At 51.3% G+C, this 14,603-nt stretch overlaps 1 protein-coding gene across 1 annotated transcript in view; it reads left to right on the top strand.

Moving 5' to 3' along the window:
• Positions 1-14,603, top strand: part of Nrap (nebulin related anchoring protein) — a 67,207-nt gene that overhangs the window by 49,801 nt on the left and 2,803 nt on the right. Inside the window, exons 30-37 of the mRNA XM_055591757.1 lie at positions 1,909-2,007; positions 3,256-3,360; positions 3,691-3,798; positions 4,634-4,945; positions 9,472-9,576; positions 10,268-10,366; positions 11,606-11,710; positions 14,270-14,377. Coding sequence (XP_055447732.1) covers positions 1,909-2,007; positions 3,256-3,360; positions 3,691-3,798; positions 4,634-4,945; positions 9,472-9,576; positions 10,268-10,366; positions 11,606-11,710; positions 14,270-14,377 — 1,041 coding nt within the window. The remainder of the gene's footprint in view (positions 1-1,908; positions 2,008-3,255; positions 3,361-3,690; positions 3,799-4,633; positions 4,946-9,471; positions 9,577-10,267; positions 10,367-11,605; positions 11,711-14,269; positions 14,378-14,603) is intronic.

The following is a 14,603-nucleotide window of genomic DNA, read 5'->3' as shown; positions in this document are numbered from 1 at the left end:
CCACACGCTGTACACACACATACATGTCCACACGCTGTACACACACACGCATGCATGTCCACACGCTGTACACAGACACACAGTATACACACGCATGCATGCATGTCCCCACGCTGTACACACACACAATATACACACGCTGTACACACACACGCATGTCCACACGCTGTACACAGACACACAGTACACACACGCATGCATGTCCACACGCTGTACACACGCATGCATGTCCACACGCTGTACACACACGCATGTCCACACGCTGTATACACAGGCATGTCCACACGCTGTACACACAGGCATGTCCACACGCTGTACGCACACATGCATGTCCACACGCTGTACACAGACACACAGTATACACACGCATGCATGTCCACACGCTGTACACATGCATGCATGTCCACACGCTGTACACACAGGCATGTCCACACGCTGTACGCACACAGGCATGTCCACACGCTGTACGCACACATGCATGTCCACACGCTGTACGCACACATGCATGTACGTACACACACCATGGGTGCACATCACACACACACACTGTGCGTACACTTTCGTGCATATGCACACATCACACACACACAAATACCACGTCAGTTCCTCCATTACCACATAGGCCGAGTCACACTCGGAAGACGTGCTCTTCCTGAGGGGCGGCCGTGTGGGACAGCGGAAAACAGGCTTTGGAAGCTAACACACAAGGCATTGACACTCTTGGTCGGCTTGTCTGCTTTTGACCCCAGCCGAGCTCGCTGCCCCTTCTCACCCCGGCTTCTAAGTTAGTCACACCAGAACACCACCATTTGGCTTTTGTAAGGACTGACACTGATTTAAGCCCAGTGCTCGCTGGCAGCTGTGTCTGAAGTGGCAGCTATGTGCTTGGTGAGTTCTTGGTAATGTGTGTGTGAGTGTGTGTACTCTCAGAATTCTAAGCTCTCTAAGTGCATAGGGAGCCTTGCTCACTCCAAGAGGTGACTTGTGTTGATGCAGAAGGGCAGGGGAGGTAGGAATAGAGGTTCAGATGTTCAGGGCCAGTGTGCAGGCTGAGGTGGGTGGACGGGCGCTGTGGGAGCTCAGGCCCTGGCTCTACCACCATAGAACAGCGTGGCATCAAAGCTCCCCACGGCTCACGTCCATCAAAGCCCCGTGTGGATCTTCAGAGAACCCGCAGAGGCTGGGCTCTGCCAATGGCCTTCTGAGTCCTGGGGTGGACAGTTGGGTGTGTATGTTTGTGTGTGCATTTGTGTGAGTGTGCACATAGGGCCTAGATGTTGTTCTGTAGGCAGAGTCACACACACGTCACCAAGAACTCACCAAGCACATAGCTGCCACTTCAGACACAGCTGCCAGCGAGCACTGAAATTTTCTCAGTGTTCTAGGCAGGCTGGCCAGTGAGCCCCAGGGACCCACCTGTCTGCCTCTCCAGTACTAGGATTGCAAACGTGTGGCCCTGTGGCCACTCTGTGAGCATGGCTTTGAAGGTGCGCAGCATTTCGTGTACCCTCAATACCGAGGGTGCCGAGTCTTCTCAGGCGCAGACTGCAGCTGGTCCACTTCTCCCGGAGAGGGAGAGGCCTGCTGGATTCTAGAGGGATGGGCTGGCAGCCTGGCAAAAGAAGCCGCTAGTATGGGGGACACACTTAGAATTCCAATGCAGGCAAAGGCTGGGCCAGGAAGATCCTGGGTCTCTGGCCAGCCAGGCTGTCAGGTCAGCAAGTTGCAGGTCAGTGAGACCTAACTCGCTGGTGCTCCCAAGGTGCTCCACCCCAAGCTGTCCTCTGGCAGCCTCATGCGCGTGCACATAGAAACATACACACATGCTCATGGGCACATACACACACACTCATTAGGACTTAACAGCACTGTTCTCTACCTTACCGAGCCGTCTCTTTCCTTTCTCAGAGTAAGTACCGCCAGTACCCTCGGTCATTCAAGTACACAGCTGTGACAGATACTCCCAACCTTCTGCATGCCAAGTTCAGCAACCAGATCACCAATGAGGTGAAGTCTCCCATGGCTCTCCAAGGATGGCTAGATTAATAAAAGAAAAAAAAAAGTGTGAATTTTTGTGGGCTGAGGAGGGGAAAGGCAGCCATGCTTATGGGGGATTTGGGGAAAAAAAAGAGCATTCTATACATTGCTTAACCATCTCGAAGAGGCCGGGAAGGCCAGCTGGACATCTGCTTTAGACTACCCTGGCTCATCAGACAGGGGCAGCTTGGCAGCTCAGCCTCAGGCCACACCCTACCTACCCACCGCACCCAGAGTGTCACAGACAGGCCCTCTGACCCTGGCACAAAGGAGTTAGAAACACTGGTCTGTGGTTCTGTGCTAGGTGATAGCAGCTCACCAACAGAATGTTCATTTCTGGGGCTAGTGGTTATCCGGAGGCGGGTCTAGGGTATGACATCTGTCTGGATTCCTGAACCTTTGCCTCACCTTATCCTCCCTATCTACTCCATCTGTTTACTCCCAAATTTAGGATTCCCAATACACTGGAAAAAGAGGGGCAGGGGTCGCCTCTGCCAGAATTGCCTCCTCTGTCCTCCCAGCTCTGTGGCCGCTCTCCTGTTGGCTGAGCACACACACACCATCAGATCATTTTGGATTTTTAAAGATTCTCCCCACCCTAGCTTTCAGAAGTTATGTGGAGATCTGGCTATTTTTACCATTCGCCTTCACATTCAACCAAAGCCTTCAAAAGCTGGACATGGCAGCCAAGGGCAAGGACACCCGGCAGAGACGCAGTTCAGTGTCTTGCACAGAAAGGCCATCTGTTAGCAGCTCTTCCCTGCCCCTCCTTGCCTTTCTGAGCCTCGGGCTGTGGAGCGGCTGTTTCAGGATGGCCCCCAACCTTGCAGCAGCCGGCAAACACTGACCCATTCATTTCTCATCACGGGGACACGTCCTCCGGGGTGGCCTGCGCTCAGCCTGATCTCAGAAGGGATGCTGAGGTTTCAGGGAAGGGTGCAGACCAGGGCCAGCTCCTGCCATCAGCAGGGCTTCCTTACGTGTCCCAGGTCTTCAGGAGTGTCTCCCCATGTTTGCCTTCCTCGGCGCTTATAAAGTGAAGTGCAGTTCTTCACACTCCTTCCGTCTCCTGTGACTCGTGCAGCCCGACTCTACTGAAGGAAATGTCCCTCAGCCCTGGCTGAGCTGTGTCCAGTGAGGCCTTCCCAGCCGCAAGCGAGCACAGAGCCGCATACTTGCCTTCTCACTGCTTTTTCTTTGTTTGTGACTTGGCTTCAGCGTCTTTACAAGGCGGCTGGGGAGGACGCGCGGCACCGGTACACAGTGAGCCTCGGCCTGCCCGAGTTCATCCGAGCGAAAACCAACGCAGCCAACCTGAGCGAGGCAAGCCTGCCTTCCCGTTGAGATTTGAGCATGCTCCAAAGCCACCAGTGTGGTGGTCCACAAGGGGCCCAGCAGCCACCTCCCCGCCATCTGCCGAAGCTTCCAAGAAGCCCCCATTTTAGATGCCTATGTAAAGTTCACACATGTTATATAGACATGCATGCTCAGAGCCTACCACGGGGCATGTGCTAATGAGAGGTCGATCTGTGAGACAGAACGTGTTTGCTGCTCACAGTGGATGCTAGGACACCATCCTACATGTGAAAGGGTGTGCAGTCTTTGTTCGTTGCTTCATGTATTTTTTAAGTTATTTATGTGTTCCCACTTTAGGCAAAATACAAGGAGTCCTGGCGTCATCTTTGTGCTCAGGGCTACAAGCTGACGATAGACGCTTTGCCCTTCCAGGCTGCACGGGCCTCTGGGGACATCGCCAGTGATGTGAGTGGAATGCTCTGACCTTCCATCCTGCCTCATCTCTGTTAACTTCATGTAAAACAATGTGTAAGGCTCATTTCTCCTGAATTAGGGCAAATGTAGAACCGTGTGAGACAGGATGTCACCTGCAGAATATATTAGTTCTGAATAAGGTCCTTCAGCAAAGCAGGGAGGGCTGATCACAAGACAGGTGCACGCAAGAGTCTCCCTTGTCAGCAGCTGGTGACTGCGGCCCGACTGCGAGCACTGGGCGGTGGCCACCTGAGAGCTGCCCATTTGCAGCATCGCCCAGAACAAGGATGAGATAAGAGATGGCAATGGCCTCCCCCTTGGCTCTCTGTCACTTTCCTCCACAACCCACAGCTGTGTTGCATACATCCATAGCTTTGGGACATGAAGGTGACTTTCCCTTTCCCACAAACAAATCACAGAAAACACAGACTTCAAATGAGCAGGTCCTGTCTTTGGGGCTTAATGTTTCTCTAAATATGAGTGGATAAAATACAAGCTTCTTTTTTACCCTATTTAACAAAATTCCTTTGGCCACAGGATGCACAAGGGAGCAGGGAGCTCTTCATAGTTCTGAGAATCTGATTTTAATTAGATAATGTTTCTCTCTGTCGGCCCTGAGGGAGGGAGGCGTGCTTCAGGCCAGTTGCCTGTGGCAGCTCTTGCTGCTTAGCACAGGGAGAGCTGACCCCTCCCCCAAGGCCTGTGATGCGGTTCCACAGGTGTGCACTCACTGGCTACGCTTTGCTGTGAGGTGGGCATGCGTTGGCTCCATGCTGCTGTGAGGTGGGCACATGTTGGCTCCTGGTCAGCTGGCCGTCCCTTCCAGTTTCTCTATAGGCACGCATTTGTGAAGGAGCGGGGGCACCTGATCGGCATCCAGAGCGTGAGTGGTGACCCACGGCTCCGGCACTGCCAGCGGATGGGGCAGCTGCAGAGCGAGAACCAGTACAAGAAGGAGGCGGCCAGCAGCCAAGCCCAGTGCCACCTGCCCATGGATATGGCGTTCCTGGTCCATGCCAGGAAGGCCCAGGGCCTGGCCAGTGACCATGACTACCGGACACAGTGCCACAAGTTCACTGCCCTGCCCGAGGATCTGAAGATGGCCTGGGCCAAGAAAGCCCACGCCCTGCAGAGTGAGGTAGGGTTTAAACAGTGCTGGCCCCCCTCCTTTCCGATTTACCTGAGGTTCATCTTGGACCTTTCGAACCCTCTCCATCCCAAACTTGGCCTATGTCCTCCAGGTTGGGATTATTTGTTCCACTGGTATTTATTGAGCACCTACTAGTATATGGTCAGCGCTCTGCCTTATCTTGTCTTCTGCGTCTCTTTAGAAACTGCCTCTCACCTCAATTCCTGCTCCAAGTTTCTGACCTTGCTCCTCTTTCTCCCCCCTCCTCTCCTCCCTTCAATTCTTCTCTCCTTCTGGGAGAATACGGTCATCAGCAAAAGAGTAAAAAACATCTCCTGAGCTTGTGGAAGTCCCACTGCCTTGAAGGGAGATTAACCATGCTTGACATGGCAATCTTATATCTTATATCTCAGATGGTGATACCTGCTAGGGGTTATATGGAACACAGAAGTGGGGTGCAAAAGTATGTGTGTGCACACGCACATATGCGTACAGTTGTGTGTGTGTTCATGCACATATGCGTACAGTTGTGTGTGTGTTCATGCACATGCAATTTTTGAGGCAGGGTTTTGTTATTTAGCCCAAGATGTCCTTAAATTTGAGGTGTTGCCATCTCAGCTTCCAAAGTATTGTGGTTTCAGGTAGTACCACCACCCAGCTTCAGGTGCCATTTACAGTCGGGCATGCGTGTGGTTCTCAAGGGAGAGGTGACATTTGCATGAAGGCCTGAAGGAGATGAGGGAAGGGGGTAGAGAAAGCCATGCAAATAGGACAGTAAGTGTCAAGGCAAAAGCATGAGCAGGAACAGTTATGATATGTTTGAGGTCTAACAGAGCCAGTGAGTAAGGGCTGGGGGCGAGGAGCTCAGAGAACAAAACACTTGGCATGCAAATGTGAGGAGCAGAGTTTGGGTCCCGAGCCCACATAAAAGCCAGACAAGTATGACAGCCACCTGTAATCCCAGCTCTCAGGAAGCAGAGACAAGGGTCCCCAGGACAAGTTGCATATCATGGCTACCCAGAAATCAGCAAATTCCAGGTTCCCTGAGAGCCCCTGCCTCAATAAGAGTGACTGACAAATATGCCTGATGCCAGCTCCAGGCTTGTACATGCACACAAACTCAATATGCACTCCCATGACACACGTATGTCCACACACATGTGAATACATATGCATATACCATGGAACGCTACATATGTTTCCACATGAGAGTAGGTGGATGAAGAGGTGTTTCAGTAGATGGGAGATGAGGAGAGGGAAGATGGAGGTCAGGAGCTAAAGATAACGTGATCATGACTGACACTGACTGCTGTCCTTTGCTTCCAGCTGATAGGGGAGGGTTGTCAGATGGGCTCAGGCCCTAAGCTCTGAATTCCAACTCTCCTGAAGGATCTTTTTTTTTAAATTTATTTTTTATATTAATCACAGGTTATTTACTTTGTATCCCAGCCATAGCCCTCCCTTCTTCTCTCCCAATCCTACCCTCCCTCCCTCATCTCCTCAGTGCCCCTTTCTAAGTCCACTAATAGGGGAGGACCTCCTCCCTTTCCATCTGACCCTAGTTTATCAAGTCTCTTCAGGCCTGGCTGCAATGTCTTCCTTAGTGGCCTAGCAAGGCTGCTCCTCCCTTTGGGATGGGGGGGTCAAAGAGCTTGCCATTGAGTTCATGTCAGGAATAGTCCCTGTTCCCTTTATTAGAGAACCCATTTGGACACTGAGCTACCATGGGCTATATCTGAGCAGGGGTTCTAGGTTATATTCATACATGGTCCTTGGTTGGAGAAACAGTCTCATAAAAGACCTTTGTGCCCTGATATATTTGGTCCTTGTGGTGCTCCTCTACTCTCCAGGTCTTACTAACTCCCCCTTCTTTCATATGATTCCCTGCACTCTGTCAAAGGTTTGGTTATGAGTCTTAATATCTGCTTTGATACACTGCTAAGGATCTTAAAGCTGTAGCAACAGGTGTGGACCCCGAGGCTCCCAAAGGAGAAATCTTTCATAACCAAGAACAGGGGAGAGTAGAAGCGGCCTCGTGTCACCGGAGGAAGGCTCTGGAGTTATGTTTCTGAGGTGCACGTCCCGTTCCTCCACACTGGCTGCATGAGCTGCAGGTCCTTCCTCCTTACGCAGTCTTGGACATGTTGACAATAGTAAAATGGTCACATGCAGCTGTTGGGTGGGACACCGTGGCGGGCATCGTGCCACCCATCGTCTCTCTGGGCCCTCATCCTCTCACGGTCTGCCTTGACTTGGCGTCATAAGCTGCCAAGTCCCCATAGATAGACCCAGATGGAGCCCGGCTTCTGGCTCTGGTTGCCTGATCCCTGCTCAGTCTCCTGGCTTCCGTGGGTGGCTGGCTGCATTATGAGCTAGGCGCTCTAGTCTGCATTGTTGATGGCTTCCAGTGTGGTTCGCCCAGAGCACAGCAGCCCATGGCTCTTAGTGTCATTTGATCAGATTGTTCTGTGGGTGAGAACATGAACCTCTGCTCTGCAGGCAGAGTGGGCATGTGTTGAGACAGAGTCCAAACAAATGTATGGAGAGGCAAGGACACGGTGTCTTATTCACATGGCAAATGTGCCCTTTGCTCAGGGACCTCCTGGGCACAAGTGCTTGCACAGTGCCCACACTCGATATTACTCGGGAGCTGAATGTTTTGCTTACGGCATTTGCAAAAGATTACTCCAAAACTCAGGTACCAGAAGAGCCCTAACCATGAATTGTTAGGTGCCCTCTGGACTTTACGACGTATAAGGGAAAACAGAGCCTGCCGTTTGGGTGAGCCAGACGAGGCTGGGCAGTTTGGGAAGGTTATTCCTTTCTCAGAACAGTTCTCTGAAGCTGTCTTTGGATAGCTGACTCTTCTTGGCTCCCCTCCTCTTTCCCTTCTTTCATCATGAAGTCGGGGGTGGTGTGTTGTTTTTAGGGTCTGTGTGAATAGTGAAAGCTGGGCCGGGGCTGAGATATCAATGAGGGTCTGTTTAGAGGCGTCAAGGCACAGTCGGATCTTTGGGGAACCTGCATCTTGCTTTCTGTCTTACCTGTAATCGTAGTGCTCAGCTCCACAAAGGCAGCTTGAAAGAGTACCCCCACTTCATCTCCCTTATGAAAGGAGCAGGGCCTGGCTGTGAAGAGGCCCTGTAGGCTTATTCTCTCCAACTTAGAAATTTATCCAATTTTCTCTGTTCTTTATCAGAGTCGAAGGCAAAAGCATTGCCGCTGTAGACTGAAAAGACACAGTATGAAAAGCAATCTTACTGACATGGGGTTTTGAAACCTGCTCCTGAGCCCGAGTGATGCCCTCCCTCCACCGGTCGGGAAGCAGTGCGGAATTGGCACAGGGGCATTAACCAGCAGACAGTAGATCAGAAACAGTCCCTCTTTGAGGCCAGCTGTGAGGAGCGCTGTGGATCCCGAAATGAAAGAGAACTAAAAAGGCCGAGGGGCTGATATCTAGAACGATATTTTGCGTTACAGCGGGACTTATATCTAAATTAGAGAAATGCCATCAACTTCGTTTAGATCCAAATTTCAGATTTCCTTAGAGAGGTTTTTTCCTACCTTTAAAAATACCCAATTTCCATAAAGAGGAGAAGAAAGGCGGTTGAGTGCCGGTGTCATTGCAGGCGATGCAGGCAGATCAAGGACTGCTGATGAGACTTGACAGGCTGGGGCTCCAATCAGAGCCGCTGTTGTAGCGCTCCTATTTATTTCTCCCAGGGACGGTGTCATTAGCCTACTCTCCTAAGCCCTTAAAATGAAGAAAGAGGATAAGGTTTTGCCTGATTCTGCTATATAAGCAAATCATAATAAGTTATAGTTGGGGGCAGGGAGTAAACTGAGGCATGAAATGATTACAGGGGCTAACTCATTGCTAGCCCATCACAGTGAAATTTGTTTTTGTTTTTAAATTCCTCTTGTAGTTGACCTCTGACCCCTCTATGCCCACTGTATCAAGAACAAATTTAATGGTCTCTTGTTTACCATGGATTCTTGGCTTTTTACAAGAAGGATTGTTTTGACCTTCAAATATGACAGGGACTGAGTTGCATTTTGGAAAAGTAATTTGCTCTGAGTCATAGCAGCTTCAGTCTAGGGCTCAAAACTGTTCTATCCACTAAGCTGTATGCAGATCGTTCTTGTTTGGCACGTGGTAGATTACCTTACTGACAGAATGAACCCAAATAATCCTGGTTGATCCTTGGATTTTAGCACTCATGTAGCTCTTTCCTTAAATGCTTGTCCATGGTGTCATTGCGGTCAGCTTCAAGTCTTGCTGATGGGGCTTCCTGTACCTTTATTGAGCTCCATTACTTTCTTCACAGAAAAATGTGCAAATTCAGAACAGCTGGGCTTAGTGTCCAGAGTCTTCTCTGAGTGACGACGCTGGACTGTTGGGATGGAGCATGACTGTGAAGGCCTTATTATTTTCTTTATTGTTATCTTTCTTACTGTGAAACAAGGGCCTTCTTGAAATGCCCTTGAGGCCCTAGGCACCATCCTGACAGGAACCCTTGGTTTTCTTTTTGCAGTTTCATTACAAATCAGACTTGATGAGCATGAAGGGCACAGGATGGCTGGCTCTGCGATCTCCCCAGATAGAGAGTGCAAAGAAGGCTGGAGAGCTCATCAGTGAGGTACCATCAGTCCGACCTTCCTGAGTGACATGGGTGATCCAAGCATTTTCTTTTGAGTAGAGAATCTGCTTGCACAATAGAGACCATACCAAGACAGACCCAAGGCCGATGGACTCCCAGCATCTTTTCTGGAGCCATTTGCAACCCAAACCTAAAACAGTATTTCCCTGTAACTCATTCACTGCAAAGGAGTTGAAATCACTAAACACCTTAGGAGCTTTTTGCTAGATGCTAATCGTCAGTTATCATGTGATGCCACTCCCCGTTTTCATTGGCAGTGTGGGGAATCTGTATCTACCCTCTGAGTTTGGTCCAGTGTGTGGACGTCACCTTCACACCTCCAGGGGGTATTAAAAGTTTCATAGGGATAGCAATACCAACCGGTTGATGGCCTTGGCCTTCTGCCCTAGAGCACCGCTAGAGAGAGACACTGCCATCCTTGGTTTTCTTATTAACAGCACTTGCGTGGAGAGGGTCTAAGCAAGCCTCTGTGGGAGGACTCCTTTAAGGGGTCCCTTCTTTAAGAAGCAAAGTGCCTGTCACACACTTTTAATCACAGAGGGAAGCTTGGGCCCTCCCGTGCTACTGAGCAGCTTGTCTTCTGATACGCCATTGTTGTTTACACATATGGTCCCAAGAAGCCAGGATTAAAGAATTTAACCGTGTATCAGGGGAATCTTTTCTTTTATAGACCAAGTACCGTAAAAAACCAGACAGTATCAAGTTCACCACGGTGGTTGACTCTCCAGACCTTGTTCATGCCAAGAACAGCTATGTGCACTGTAATGAGGTGAGATCTTCAGCCCACTCACTGTGGGCATGCACTGGGTACTGTGACTCGGTGCTACATGGGAGTGCAAGCCATCGGGGTGATTGTGGGCCAGTTGCTAACCTCTTCTAACCTCATGCTCCCTATTTGAAGGAGGGAGGGCATGGGAGACCTGAGGCAGCAGGTCAATTCACTCAATTTCACTCAAATTCCCGTTGAGTGAATTTAAAGAGGATTAAATAAGTAAAGGCAAATAAAACACAGTGAGTCCTCTGTAAATGCAGTTACTATGGTTTGAGTCAGATTACGGTGATACCAAGTATTACTGATGATCTCTCACCAAACACGAGGCCAGATGTATCTTAATTTCTGATGTCTGCAATGGAATTAAAAGGCTGACTATAGCCGTGCTGCCGCAGTAAAGAAGAGCAGCATTCAAAGCTCCCTTCTGCCTTTGTTCCCTGTGTACCTCAGGCCTGCTTCCTCTTCCAAGGGACAGGAAGCTGCACGTGTTTTCTCCTTTGAATTGTCAAGGGTTTTTATTCTTCACACACTTACAGGACTGCCGCCCCCCCCCCCCCCCCCACGAGCCCAAGTGCTGCCTGGAACAGCTCACATTTTCAAAGCCTGAAGGGATTTGGGAAGGGCTGGAAATAGGATGTCCACCCCCGAGAGACAGATGGAATTCAAGTGCTGCTTAATGTTGGCAAGGCAGAGATCTCTGCTCTGCAATGAAAACCAAGACAAAGCATTCACGTTCAAATTGTGTCTGTGGGGTCTGGGTAAACTAGACTAAGTTTTTAAAACACTAAGACTATACAACTATATATATACATATATAGTTATAATTTATAAATTGTATAATAAAAAGACTAATTTGTTTTTTATTACTACTGTTCATGTTGAACAACAGGGCCTCCGGAGCCTGTTCTTGTTACCAGAGAACGCAGGCATGAGGTTGCAGAGGGTCTGAGAACTAGCCACCCATTTGAGACAGAATAAAGTAGGCAGGTGCAGCCAACGATGGAGCTGGTTTATAGTGCATTTGGAATAGATCATGATGAATATCTTAACAATATCGTTCACCGTCGCACGATCCTGGCCACACCTTCTACCAGGGGATGATTCCAGAAGGATGGTCCCTAGGAGCAGTGCTGAATTTCCTCATTTAGTAAAAGAGAGGGTCAGGAGACGTTCCTCCCGGCTTTTCCCCGAGCAGTGGTGCCAAGGCCCTGCTTCCGTCGATTGTCTCGCCCACAGCGCCTGTACAGGTCAGGAGATGCAGACTCCCTTCATAGGTACACCCCCCTCCCAGACCACCCAGATCTCGCCAGAGCGCGCCTGAACGCCATGCACCTCAGTGACGTAAGTAGGACTGCTGCATGCCTGCTTCTAACAGCCCAGGGGTGATCCATTGACTTCTTTTTTAAGCCCTAAGGAGGGCATGAGGGAGAAAGAACCCTGGACCCCGATCGGGACAAACTGCTCGTGTGATTTCCATCATTTTCCTCACTGGACCTCAGTTCCCTCACCTGTAAACCAGGAAGACATGGAGCTGGGCTGAGGGAAGCCACGTTAGCTCTGGCATTCTGAATCTAGGCTCGGAAGACTTCAGCCATGTGCCTGGGGATGGTTAGGGGTGTGGCCCAGGCTCTGGCCCATGTAGGCACACCTGTGATGTGAGCTTCTCAGACCTCTTTCTTTAGCCGCTCAGAGACATACGGTGGTGCAGATGGTGTCGCACCGTCTCACTCTGCACTTTGAAAGGATGTGCTCAACGTAGCTGGCTCCTTTGTGCATAGAACTGTGCGTGCCAACACTCCCGCTCCCCTTGGACATGTGCCCTTTTGCCTGTGTAACCAAGACTCTGTTTCCTAAACCGGGGCTTGTTGTTGGCAGGGGTTGGAGGCCTGGTTGGAATAGAATAGGCAGCCGCTCAGCCGGTGATGCCGTGATCCTCAGATAACAGGTAGAGGAGCGGGGCAATCAAAAGACACTGTCAGGTTGGAATAATACAGGCTGAGTGTGTTGGCCTAGGGCAGCGAACAGCCTCCTAGCGTCCGGCCATTCTTCGATGCCTGGCCTGGCCATTGTGTCCTGGGGCTGCGTGTGGATCGACAGCTGCTGCAGCTCACCCCAGAGGTGGCTGCCTTGCGGGGGTTGGAGAGAGGGGCCTTCTAGTTAGCGTGTGTATTAGTTTGTTACTGTTGTAAAGCCCTGTGGGGTCCCACACGGTGAATGCTCTCGGGCTTTGTAAATATGAGTTATTATGACCATTTGAAGCTTTTGAGGAACGAGCAAGGGATAATTTTAGAACAGCAGCTATGATGGGGTGGCCTCCATCTGGAGAAGCTGGACCGCCCCCTCGGCAGAGCTGGCACAGAAGGTCCAGCTCATTAATTCCCAAGGATGGGGAGGCCAGGCCTCTGCTGAAGTACCCCTCCTAGGACCTCAGCCCAGAGATGGGGAGGAAACTGCTAGTTCATGAGTGTCCCAGCTTAAGGAGGACACCCACCCCAGGCTCCCAAGATAAGCACGCCTGCTCTCACAAGGCGGGGGTCAGCTGCAGAGTCCTGGAGCTGAAATTAGCCGTCAGGGCTCACCGAGTGTGGAGAGCTCCTGAACCTCATTTGAAAGAGCACTCCTTCAGGGGCGTGTGGAATGCGCACAATTGGATCAAGTGCTCTGCCAGGAGGATGTGGGGCAAAGTGACCTTCCTGAGCAAAGAAAGCCATTGAGATGTGCAAGGCAGCCGAAATAACTCAAAATCAAATGACTCTAATGTGTGAGGACGAGGACAAAACTGTGATCAAGAGGAGGGATGCCCATGGTTCCGAATCAAAGCGCCTGCAGAATCTAAAGAGTGTCAGCAGCAAAGCAGAAACCTCAGCAGCATAGAAAACACAGGAGGCAGCCACCATAGCAGGCACGTGTGTGGGGGCGCCAGGAGAAAGAGAGCTGGCACACTGGGGACAGCCTCAGTTCAGGCCAAGGCCTCTACAGGTGGCCCTGAGCTACCCGGGCGCCAGGGCTGGCGTGCACAGGGCACCCACGTAATCTGGTGTTGGACTTGAAGTTCGGGGAAAGTTTGGCATCAGTAACTGCCCCAGACCTGGGGCTCTTACCAGGAAAGCACTAGGTCTCCCTCATGGAATGTTCAGGGTTGTCTTCACTTCCTACTCGGACGTTTCTGGCAGCCATCAGAACAGGAAGTGGACTGCCAGAAGAATGTGCTGATGGGCTGTCGTCTGACTTACCTTGGAAAGAACTAGTTAGCCACAGGAAGGAACGGAAGAGCTGGAGTTCCCTCCCCCCCCCCCCCCCCCCCCCCCGCCCCCGGGATGTGGCTGTGCAAGAGGCCCGAGAGGATGAACGCACAGACCCCAGAGGGGAGTGGATCAGCTTGAAAAGTCAGGGTGAAGGGGAAGACAGGGAAGGGCCATGTGGGCCGGATTCCCTGCTGGGAGGTTCTGGCGTCCCCACCAGTCTGTGGAGGGCATGCCTGTGATGAGAGAGCATCACAGCTAGAGAGCCCCAACCTCAGGCAGCGAGGGAAACCAGCCAACTGCTGGGAAGGTTGAGAGAGCACTCTCAGCATGTGTGTGTGTGTGTGTGGGGGGTGCAACTGGGTTCTGAGGTCCAGGCTGAGGGGTCAGGAGCCTGAAAAGCTGAGACCCTCAGAGGGGGTCCAGGCACAGGAAGGATGTGCAAGGCTCCTGAGAACAGCAGGAGGTGGTGAGCACACTCCTGAAGAGCAGGAGTCCCTTATGGCCAGCCCCATGAACCTGAGAGCAGGGTAAGGCCCCCTGCTTCACACCAGGCCGTGAACTCACACATCTCTGGAGCGTCACTCCTGCTGAGAGCAAATAGCACCGTGGGCAACAGTTGTTCCTCATTCACGGGTGCTTTGGTTTTCTCACCCAGAAAATGTACAGGAATGCCTGGGAGCAGGACCGGGCCCGTGGCTGTGACTTCAGGCTGGACGCCATTCCGTTCCAGACTGCCCGTGTGTCCAGGGACATTGCCAGTGACGTAAGCCCCCACACCCTGTGTGTGCTGACCATTCTCATTGTTCCCAAGTGAGCTGAGAGGCGCTGGATAGCCTCTCTCCACCGCGACAACAGAATCGAAATTCATGTTCCAAAGGAAAAAGAGGGCACAGGCCTGGGGGTTAGGAGCAGAGCTGGAAATTTGGGGATGGGGAGGTTTTATGTGTGTGTGTGTGTGTGTGTGTGTGTGTGTGTGTGTGTGTGTGTGT

This window comes from Psammomys obesus, unplaced genomic scaffold (genome assembly GCF_907164565.1).
Source record: "Psammomys obesus unplaced genomic scaffold, mPsaObe1.curated_primary_1811, whole genome shotgun sequence".
NCBI lineage: Eukaryota > Metazoa > Chordata > Mammalia > Rodentia > Muridae > Psammomys > Psammomys obesus.
Note: the sequence above shows the minus strand (reverse complement) of the source record. Positions and strands in the feature narration are given on the sequence as shown.